A 12630-nucleotide genomic window follows, 5' to 3' on the forward strand; every position below is an offset into this window, starting at 1 on the left:
GGACGTCACATGACCCTGCGGTGTCATTTGATATCGGAGCTGGGGGGGGGGGGACGCGAGCAGGGGGTGAGGGCAGGCAGGGGCGCAGGGAGAAGAGTTTGCGCACAAGTGCTCTAAGCCCATCCTGTCCTTATCATAGATCTAGTAAAGATAAAGAGAAAGGCTTTGGCTGTGAAAACTCTTGTTGATCACCCAGTGACATCACACAGGAAATCAAAACACTCTCAGCTCACCATATCTACAAACTGACGTGAAATTATTTCAAAATACTAATAGGTGGAAGATTTTGGTAAAAAAATGCATCATTCATTCCGATGTAGCCCCCTAGACATTTCACTGCCATTAGTACACTTTGGTCCTCAAACGAATTGTCCCTTTGAATTTGCCGACTTCTCTGTCTAGCCATTGACCCAACTCTTTCCCAGGCCACCATGTATCCTTCTTCAGTGTCTTCGCCCTTTGAAATTAGTAGCTGATATACAAGTAATGCCCTCTTCATGACATAACTGACGATCTCCACGCTGCCAAAGACAGAGGTCATTACACTCTGCTCATATTACTCGACCTCTCTGCAGCATTCGACACCGTGGACCACCCTCTTCTCCTTCACATTCTCCATACTCTTGGTATTCGGAACAAAGCTTTATCCTGGATCTCCTCTTACCTCTCCCATCGTACCTTCAGTGTCTCTTTTGCTAACACCTCCTCCTCCTCTATTGATCTCTCTGTGGGGGTACCCCAGGGCTCTGTCCTGGGACCCCTTCTCTTTTCTCTCTACACACTCTCTCTATGTGACCTAATCACATCTTTTGGGTTTAAATATCACCTCTATGCTGACGACACACAAATTTACCTTTCAACCCCTGACCTTACACCTGCTATACAGACCAAAGTTTCTGAATGCCTCTCTGGAATATCATCCTGGATGGCCCTCCGCCGACTGAAACTTAACATGGCAAAAACAGAGCTCCTTATAATCCCTCCCAAACCTGGCCCTACTACATCCTTCCACATTGCTATTGGAAATACGATCATTCACCCAGTAGCCCAAGCACGCTGCCTAGGGGTCACACTTGATTCCTCTCTCTCATTCTCCTCTCATATTCAAAACGTTTCTAAAACTTGTCGCTTTTTCCTCCGCAATATCACAAAGATACGCCCTTTCCTCTGTTACTCAACTGCTAAAACTCTGACTCAGGCCCTCATTCTCTCACGTCTCGATTACTGCAACCTCCTGCTGTCTGGCCTTCCTACCTCTCACCTGTCTCCCCTACAATCTATCCTAAACACTGCTGCCAGAATCACTCTACTCTTTCCTAAATCTGTCTCAGCGTCTCCCCTGCTGAAATCCCTCTCCTGGCTTCCGATTAAATCGCGTATCTCACACTCAATTCTACTGCTCACTTTTAAAGCTTTACATTCTTCTGCCCCTCATTACATCTCAGCCCTAATTTCTCGCTATGCACCATCACGACTCTTGCGTTCTTCTCAAGGATGTCTTCTTTCTACCCCCTTTGTATCTAAAGCTCTCTCCCGCCTTAAACCTTTCTCACTTTCTGCCCCACACCTCTGGAATGCCCTTCCCCTCAATACCCGACTAGCCCCCTCGCTATCCACCTTTAAGACCCACCTTAAGACACATCTGCTTAAAGAAGCATATGAGTAGCACTGTGGATAATCATGGACACATGACACAAAGCTTGGCCCCCTGCAGACGCACTTACTAGTATTCCCTCCTACTGTCTCTGTACGTTCTCCCTAACTACCAATTAGATTGTAAGCTCCTCGGAGCAGGGACTCCTTCCTTAATGTTACTTTTACAGTATGTCTGAAGCACTTATTCCCATGATCTGTTATTTATATTTGTTATTTATATGACATGTATTACTACTGTGAAGCGCTATGTACATTTTATGGCGCTATACAAATAAAGACATACATACATATAGTTTTCAATTGTGTGTTTTGCAATTCACTGGTATATTCAAGGAGATAAAGTGTTTTTTAAATATTTGAAAAATTTGACGTTCGGGAATTTATACTGATCTTGAAATTAAGTATAGATTTGCCGTTTGTCCATAGGATAAAGCCCCCTGGAGGGAGTCCAGGTTGAACAGCCGGGTTTTTAAACAAAGGGGTTAGCAGTGAGGATAGTCTCTTCAAACCATATATGGAACTGTTTTGGTCCCACAGATGGCACATATGCTTAAGGATAGGGTGAAGGAGAACCTCCTTTGGTCTTGATTTGTAGGGAATACAGAAAACATCTGTATCGACTGGCCACACATTAGAGACTCCAGCTCAACCTATCTCCTCCCACATCCATATGCCAACTGGCCCAACTGCACAGCCTTATAGTATTTGATGAGGTTTGGAATCCCCCAACATATATATAAATTGTTGTAGTATAATATTGTTAACACATGGCTTTTTGTAACCCTGAGCAGAGAGATTTGGAAATGATTTTCTGGATCATAGTGCCGTCAGAAGGGAGAACCGGAATTGGGAGAGTATGAAAATAGGATATTAGTTTTGTCATCTTGATAGTCGCAATTATTCTAATTCAGGATATGTCAGATCCTTCTACTCTATTAACAGTTTAGTTATTTATTTTAAGAGGACGGTATTATTCACATAGTATTCATTTTCATAGGACTCAGTAATATTTATACTTAAGTAAAAGAGAGCAGTTGTGCACCATTTAAAATTTAAATTGATGTCCAATAGCTTTTCAGTGTGGGTGGGTAAATTTATTGCCAATGCCTCTGTTTTTGAAGTATTGATTTTGAAATGTAATCTCCAGTTCCTTGAGTATGTTTGGGCGAGAGATCATTGGTTTGCTAAGAGTAAGGGCTTAGTCCCACAGAAAAACCTGAGATATTTGTGTTCAGACAATTATGATTGTCTAATGATTTAATTACCATAGCAAATATGGGGGAAAGAGGGCAGCCTTGACATGTGTCATTAGAGAAAGGGATCGGGGAGGACCCATATACCCCCGCCTTAATAACAGTTGTTGGGCTGCTGAGAATCTTCTCCCAAAACTAAACATTTCTAAAGTTTTAAATAAGAAATCCTAACCTATCCTGTTGAAGACTATTAGCAACATGGATCACATTAATTAACCACCCAGTGTTATTAATAGTTTGTCTACGTGGAATAAAGTCTACTTGTCAGGATGTATGATCTCTGGTAGGAAGCTGTTGAACCAGGATGCCAAGATCTTTGCTTAGTGCTTAATGTCCGTGTTCAGCAGAGATATAGGGCAGTAACGCTCAGATTTGGTCCTATCTTTACCCTCTATATGTATAACAACGATATTGGCCTCCGACAAGGACCCTCCATAAATTGATTAAATAGCTGGGTAAGATGTGGTACCAGGATTGTGGCACATTTTTTATAATATATATTGGGAAGCCCAGTAAGACATGGTGACATTATTTTTCAAGAGTTTGATTGTTTGTTTAATTTCCTCAGAAGCTATTGGAGCTTCAAGTGCTAGTTTGGTCTCAGTCGAAATTCTCTTAAGACCACTTGATAGTAGGTAGTTAGTTAGTGGCTTATCTCTCTTGTAACTTTCAGTCTCTCCTAAGTAATAAAGGGCAGAAAAGTGTTCCTCAAATCGATTACAGATAGCGATGGGATCTGATAATAGGAGGTTATTTTTATCTCTGATAGACTGTATAGAAGTTAATTTCTTTAAGGCATTTAGTTTAGCTGCTAGCAAAGAGTCTGATTTGTTAGACTAGATCTAATCCTTGTTTAAAGTAATTGATATGGTTTGCTGCCAAAACAGCCAGTGGTAGTAAGTTTCATAGGTTTATTGTGTATGGAGTAAAAATGTAGATGTACTGTACGTGTCCAGCAGCACATAGCAGGAGAAAATACAAACATAACTCTCTCTGTTTCCTTAATAGTAGTCAAGACGCAGAAGAGGTGGAAGAAGTCGGCACTCTTAATGTAAATTCTGCACTTTTAACCACTAATTTCACGACAGAGGATTCCACAAATGGACTTTCGTGTCAGGAGAGCCCGTTGCCAGATGCCAACAAATGTGACATTCCTTCAGAACTAGAGGACAAGAATGAGCCAAAAAATTCAGAGGAAACCAGTAATGTAGAAGTGCTTTCAGGAGGAGACCACAAATTGAGGGACGCCATTTCACCCTCAGTTACGGAAGCTTATGAAGCGGAGCTCACCGAACCAAGCTCTGCCCAAAGTGTAGCTGAGACCTCTCACCAAGACTCGCACAAAACCATTACCTATTCTCACATTTTTAAAGGAGGACGGCGATTTAATATTGATTTAGTGTCAAAGGTTGGAGTTTCTTATGTACAAGTACACTGTCCATATATGGGATTTTAATGTAAAATATTAAAACCAGCACATTGGGATTTTTACATATTTTATTTCTTGCATTGCAAAATAAGTCAGTAGTTATGTGTATGATATAATACATCACTGTTGTTGGAAGCTGTTGAAAAATTGCACACGTGTGATCACTAGGACATAACCTTCAGGAGTGGCCAACTCCAGTCCTCAAGTCTCACCTATAGGTCAGATTTTCAGGATATCCCAGCTTCAGCACTGGAGGCTCCGACATTGACTGAGACACTAATTGAGCCACCTGTTGGTTGCTCTTGAGGACTGGAGTTGGCCACCTGTGCTTTATAGAGTATTGCATTGCATACCACATAAAACAAGCTAAACCAAAACTAGTTACCATTGGCATCAACTGACATTTGTTTAATTCTATCCTGGCTGTCTTGGGTTAAGTCCTTACACCACAGTCGGTGCCTACATGTAACTCACTAACTTTTTCTCTTCAATATTTTCATTTAAATCTGATATTTCAGAAGGTAACAGAAACTGTGAAGTACTAATAAAGAGGATGTTTATTCTACAGCTAACCCCATTATAAAGCGATCCGCTATAACGCAGTTTGAGCATGGACCCCGAATTTAAAAATAATTTAAAAAAATTGTTTTTTTTTGCACACTGCATACACTCACTGCACACTGCACACTGCACACACTCACAGCACACTGCACACACTCACAGCACACTGCACACACTCACAGCACCAGCACACACTGCACACACTCACAGCACCAGCACACTGCACACACTCACAGCACACTGCACACACTCACAGCACACTGCACACACTCACAGCACACTGCACACACTCACAGCACACTGCACACACTCACAGCACACTGCACACACTCATAGCACACTGACAGCACCAGCACACACTGCACACACTCACAGCACCAGCACACAGTGCACACACTCACAGCACCCTGAATACACTCACAGCACACTGCATACACTCACAGTACACTGCATACACTCACAGCACACTGCACACACTCACAGCACACTGCATACACTCACTGCACACTGCACACACTCACAGCACACTGCACACACTCACAGCACCAGCACACACTGCACACACTCACAGCACCAGCACACTGCACACTCTCAGCACACTGCACACACTCACAGCACACTGCACAAACTCACAGCACACTACACACACTGACTGCACCAGCACACACTGCACACACTAACAGCACACAGTGCACACACTCACAGCACCCTGAATACACTCACAGCACACTGCATACACTCACAGCACACTGCATACACTCACAGCACACTGCATACACTCACAGCACACTGCACACACTCACAGCACACTTCACACACTCACTGCACACTGCACACACTCACTGCACACTGCACACACTCACTGCACACTGCACACACTCACTGCACACGCACACACTCACAGCACACTGCACACACTCACAGCACACTGCACACACTCACTGCACACTGCACACACTCACTGCACACTGCATACACTCACAGCACACTGCATACACAGCACACTCTCACAGCACACTGCACACACACTCTTTAATACAAATTGTTTATAACATGGCTTGCCGCATTATCTCAGCACAGCATGGTACGAATTATAAACAGAAAATTATAGAAGGCACTTTATCTCTTTTAAATTGAAATCTATCTTTTTAGATTGAATATCAGATATATGAAATATCCATACAAATCTTCCTAGCTACACCCCTCCCATTCCAGATGCTTTACAAATTATTCCAGGGAAGGTTATTTTGGAGAAAGTTGGCCAGCTGAGTTTTATGGTTTTATTTATATTTATATAATTTTTTACTTATTAAAATCAATCTAACTTCATAAACTGTGTAAATAAAACTGTGGAAAGGTTGGGTTTTATATATACACGTTTAATATGTATAAATCTATATTTAATATTTGTATGTATTCATACACATTAAACATATATGAAAGAGCACAACACAACCTTTCTATAGATCTCCTTGTATATTGTATATAAGCAATACATCTATATTTTGCCATTAAAAAGTTCCATGAAACAAATATTTGTTTTCTTAAAATTAAGCTATGTAGTTGGTATATATATATATATATATATATATATATATATATATATATATATATATATATATATATATATATATACACATAGATATAATTACATGTTTAATATACAAACTACCTTGCTTAATTTTACGAAAACAAATATTTATGTAATGGAACTTTTTAGGGCAAAATATAGATGTATTGCTTCAAAATAAAAATGACATATTTGCCAAACTTGTTCTTTCTCTTTTTTTCTGGGACAGTTTCTGTATTCCCGTGGCTTACTAATTGATCTTCTCATCAAATCCAACGTTAGTCGTTATGCTGATTTTAAAAATGTGACCAGGATCCTTACTTACCACAGTGGGAGAATTGAACAGGTTGGTTACACAGCACATTGCAGGCCTATCCTACCCCTTCTAACACAACACATTGCAGACCTATCCTACCTCTTCTAACACAGCACATTGCAGGTCTCTCCTACCTCTTCTAACACAGCACATTGCAGGTATATCCTACCTCTTCTTACACAGCACATTGCAGGTATATCCTACCTCTTCTAACACAGCACATTGCAGGCCTATCCTACCCCTTCTAACACAACACATTGCAGACCTATCCTACCTCTTCTAACACAGCACATTGCAGACCTATCCTACCTCTTCTAACACAGCACATTGCAGGCCTATCCTACCTCTTCTAGCAGATCACATTGCAGGTCTATACTACCTATTCTAACACAGCACATTGCAGGCCTATCCTACCTCTCCTAACACAGCACATTGCTGGCCTGTCCTACCTCTTGTAACACAGCACATTGCAGGTCTATCCTACCTCTCCTAACACAGCACATTGCAGGCCTATCCTACCTCTTCTAACACATCACATTGCAGGTATATCCTACCTCTTCTTACACAGCACATTGCAGGCCTGTCCTACCTCTCCTAACACAGCACATTGCAGGCCTATCCTACCCCTTCTAACACAGCACATTGCAGGCCTATCCTACCTCTCCTAACACAGCACATTGCAGGTCTATCCTACCTCTCCTAACACAGCACATTGCAGGCCTATCCTACCTCTTCTAGCAGATCACATTGCAGGTCTATCCTACCTATTCTAACACAGCACATTGCAGGCCTATCCTACCTCTCCTAACACAGCACATTGCAAGCCTATCCTACCTCTTGTAACAGAGCACATTGCAGGCCTATCCTACCTCTCATAACATAGCACATTGCAGGTCTATCCTACCTCTCCTAACACAGCACATTGCAGGCCTATCCTACCTCTCCTAACACAGCACATTGCTGGCCTGCCCTACCTCTTCTAACACACCACATTGCAGGTATATCCTACCTCTTCTAACACAGCACATTGCAGGTATATCCTACCTCTCTAACACAGCACATTGCAGGTCTATCCTACCCCTTCTAACACAGCACATTGCCGGCCTATCCTACCTCTCCTAACACAGCACATTGCAGGCCTATCCTACCTCTCCTAACACAGCACATTGCCGGCCTATCCTACCCCTTCTAACACAGCCCATTGCAAGCCTATCCTACCTCGTCTAACACAGCACATTGCAGGTCTATCCTACCCCTTCTAACACAACACATTGAAGACCTATCCTACCTCTTCTAACACAGCACATTGCAGGCCTATCCTACCTCTTCTAGCAGATCACATTGCAGGTCTATCCTACCTATTCTAACACAGCACATTGCAGGCCTATCCTACCTCTCCTAACACAGCACATTGCAAGCCTATCCTACCTCTTGTAACAGAGCACATTGCAGGCCTATCCTACCTCTCATAACATAGCACATTGCAGGTCTATCCTACCTCTCCTAACACAGCACATTGCAGGCCTATCCTACCTCTCCTAACACAGCACATTGCTGGCCTGCCCTACCTCTTCTAACAAACCACATTGCAGGTATATCCTACCTCTTCTAACACAGCACATTACCGGCCTATCCTACCTCTCCTAACACAGCACATTGCAGGCCTATCCTACCTCTCCTAACACAGCACATTGCAGGCCTATCCTACCTCATCCAACACAGCACATTGCAGGCCTATCCTACCTCTCCTAACACAGCACATTGCAGGCCTATCCTACCTCTCCTAACACAGCACATTGCAGGCCTATCCTACCTCTCCTAACACAGCACATTGCAGGCCTATCCTACCTCTCCTAACACAGCACATTGCAGGCCTGTCCTACCTCTCCTAACACAGCACATTGCAGGCCTATCCTACTTCTCTAACACAGCACATTGCAGGTCTATCCTACCCCTTCTAACACAACACATTGCAGGCCTATCCTACCTCTTCTAACACAGCACATTGCAGGCCTGTCCAACCTCTCCTAACACAGCACATTGCAGACATGTCCTACCTCTCCTAACACAGCACATCGCAGACCTATCCTACCTCTCCTAACACAGCACATTGCAGACATGTCCTACCTCTCCTAACACAGCACATTGCAGACCTATCCTACCTCTCCTAACACAGCACATTGCAGACCTACCCTACCACTTCCAACACAGCACATTGCAGGCCTATCCTACCTCTTCCAACACAGCACATTGCAGGCCTATCCTACCTCTCTAACACAGCACATTGCAGGTCTACCCTACCCCTTCTAACACAACACATTGCAGGCCTATCCTACCTCTATTAACACAGCACATTGCAGGCCTGTCCAACCTGCCTAACACAGCACATTGCAGACATGTCCTACCTCTCCTAACACAGCACATTGCAAGCCTATCCTACCTCTTCCAACACAGCACATTGCAGGCCTATCCTACCTCTTCTAACACAGCACATTGCAGGCCTATCCTACCTCTTCTAACACAACACATTGCAGGCCTACCCTACCCCTTCTAACACAGCACATTGCCGGCCTATCCTACCCCTTCTAACACAGCACGTTGCAGAACCTATCCTACCTCTTCTAACACAGCACATTGCAGGCCTATCCTACCTCTTCTAACAGCATATTGCAGGCCTATCCTACCTCTTCCAACACAGAAGGAGGAGCCTGTGAAAACACCAGATAAACGTAAAAATAAACTCTGATTTAAATATAAATAAACAACAAAAAACTGGAATCCCAAGTTATGTTAAGTCGTACAAATACATGTATGGTATGCTATGCGTAGGCATCAGTGTTTCTAATTCTATACCATGCTCAGCATTACAATATCCTTTTGAAATTGTAGACGTAACATCTAATAATGGTCTGTCTTTTACAGGTCCCTTGTTCAAGAGCAGATGTATTTACTAGTAAGCAGCTTTCCATGATAGAGAAGAGAACACTTATGAAGTTTCTCACATTCTGTGCAGACTATGAACAGCATGTAGAAGAATATCAAGGTAGGATATTACTTGAGTATGGTACATTACTGACATTATTGTTATTGGTGTGACTTGGGCCAATAGGAAGCCGAACCTGATGACGTCACAGCTTCCTATTGGCCCGCAGGGCACGGGAGCTGTGAAACGCCGCCATTGCTGGAATCGTGCTAGCGGAGCGGCTTCCGGCATCCCCTACGGAGGTAAGTATCTCCGGAAGCAGGCGGTCCTCAGAGCTGAAATTAACTATGTTTAAAAAATGTTGGATTGCCTCTTTAACATTATAATTAACATAGATCTGATATCTATCTATCTATCTATCTATCTATCTATCTATCTATCTATCTATCTATCTATCTACATCAATCTGGTATAAAATGTATGCACTAAATGTTTAAACATATACATGTAATTGACAATGAGCCAGCTTCACCAATGTCTCATTTTATTATTGTGTCTTATTGAAATAACAGCCAAAGTATTTCCATATGTGCTCAGATTTTTTAAAAATGAATTGACATCTATGCCCCGTCTTCCCGTAACATTGCTGTACCGTGTGGATTGTCTCCCGCAGATTACAAGGAATGTGCGTTTTCAGAATTTTTGAAGTCCAAACGGTTGACCCCAAACTTGCACCATTTTGTTCTGTATTCCATTGCCATGGTGTCGGATAATGCGAGCACCACAGCTGGACTGAAAGCGACACAACACTTTCTGCGCTGCCTCGGACGCTACGGCCACACACCTTTCCTCTTCCCCATGTATGGCCTTGGAGAAATTCCTCAGTGCTTCTGCAGGTGAGTCTTACAAGTGATGTCTCTCTTACTTCATATAGAGCAAATCTCCAGAATACATGTTCTGGTTTTAATGGTGGACAGAAGATGGAATGTCAATCATTTCTCTACAAAGACCAGATGATATTTTAGAACACTGGTGTCTTTTGATTCCGTTTCAGAATGACCCAAAGAGCCAAAACATTCAGTATTGCCATCTGAACATGTTATAATGAAACAAACTGCATTGAAAGTCATAATCTTTAGCAAGCATTTTTTTAATCATATTATAAGTATGTTCGAAGGCCATGCTTTCTGGGTGTTAATACTTCAAACTATGTCATGCAATAAAGAATCTGAGTACCAGTATTTGTCCCCGGAAACAGTTGGGGTGTATGTGTGTTCTTTGTAAAGAAGTGTTCTTCTGTTTTGTTAAGCCATATTGAGGCTACCATAACACAGATGTACATCGCATTCTGTTCCGTGCAGCTACATTGTTAAGTAACACAACTTTCGCTGCTGTATAGTCACACCGAAAGTTGTGACATACTGAGAAAGTTTGACGTCATAGAACTCTAGCTGGTATTGGCTAGGAATGTGTTGGTATAGGAAAGAGAGACGCGTTTATGTAACCACCATTACAGTTCCAGGAATTTGTAAAGGAAAGAGAGAATAGAGTGATAACGTGTGTGCAGAGAATCAGAGAAGCTTGTTTTCATGATTTGGGTGATAATGGTGTGTTCAGAAAAGAAAGAAGGCATGTCAGATATAAGACTTTGATTAGATTGGAAAAGGTCGAAGATATGTCCTCCGACTGACGGGTAGGGGAAGAACGCAGAAGGAAAGAGATGGGGAATAGAGGAGCACAAAGATTGTGTTTAAACGGAAGGTGAGGAATCAAAAGCAAAACTTAAACCAAGACCACATCAGTAGGTGTAGACATTCTGCAACACTTCCTTTGAAAAAGGGCGTTTGCCTGAAACGCATCAGAGTGTGTCTCTTTCCCCGTTACTGTGTTGCTCAATAAATAATTTTTTAACCTCATCAGCATTGGTGCTGGCCCCGTTTTTGCAGCTGTGCACCGCTTCCAAACTTTGGATTTCTTCTATGCCAAAAATAAAACCACTTTAGTTTTTCTATTGGCATTAGTAGTTTTGCCTTCAGTGGCAAAAACACACTCGGGTGTTTGGTCCCTCAGATATTAAATGACAATTGGTATAATAGGTGTGTGTGTGTGTATGTATATGTGTATATATATACTTAGTTAAGTTATGGTGAGTAAAAAAAGTGACAAAAACCCTACACAGCAAAGCATATAGCAAATGTAAATATACTGTATGCTCATTTGCATGTCTTAGGCAGGTCTGCAACCCCGCCTTTCACCATTATCACCCAGCACACAGCACTTCCACTGCAGCAAATGATTCTGGGAAATGACATGCAAATGAGCACACAGTGCCACTTTTTGCTTCAAAAACCATTTTATACATGGTTCCCTATAGGCTTAAGCTTGCTGCATGGTCACAGCTTTGAGCACAGCCAGGGTTAAGATGCATAGCCAGAAAACCCACCCACAGATAGCTGTTTCGACCTTAATGGGTCTCATCAGTGTGGGGTTGGTTGACTGGCTATGCAATGAAGCAATGAGGATGGGGTTTACCGTATGTGTATGTGTATGTATATATATATATATATATATATATATATATATATATATATATATATATACTTTCTTTGCATACCCAGTTAATCAACCCCACACTGATGAGACCCATTAAGGACATTTTCTCTGACTCTGGCCATAAGATGAACGATCTGAGGGTTGCCATACTCAAAGGTAATCTTAAAACCCCGAAAGAGAGACGGTTGCATGAATACAAATTTATGCAACTGTTCGGGACACTTAGCAGTGGCCTAAACAGAGATCGAAATTTTGACATTACTGACACTAGCGAACTCTCTTCCTATGAGCGCTAAAGGCCATGTCTGTACATACTGTGCTATATGTATGCACACACAGCTGTCTCTCACACATACCAATATTCCTTAT

The 12630-nt window shown here is 42.3% G+C and overlaps 1 protein-coding gene across 1 annotated transcript in view; it reads left to right on the forward strand.

Moving 5' to 3' along the window:
* The window catches only part of CHM (CHM Rab escort protein), a 104909-nt gene that overhangs the window by 39786 nt on the left and 52493 nt on the right, over nt 1-12630 (forward strand). The window contains exons 5-8 of the mRNA XM_075572854.1: nt 3918-4317; nt 6699-6815; nt 9708-9828; nt 10382-10604. Coding sequence (XP_075428969.1) covers nt 3918-4317; nt 6699-6815; nt 9708-9828; nt 10382-10604 — 861 coding nt within the window. The remainder of the gene's footprint in view (nt 1-3917; nt 4318-6698; nt 6816-9707; nt 9829-10381; nt 10605-12630) is intronic.

Source organism: Ascaphus truei, chromosome 16 (genome assembly GCF_040206685.1).
Source record: "Ascaphus truei isolate aAscTru1 chromosome 16, aAscTru1.hap1, whole genome shotgun sequence".
Taxonomy (NCBI): Eukaryota; Metazoa; Chordata; class Amphibia; order Anura; family Ascaphidae; genus Ascaphus; species Ascaphus truei.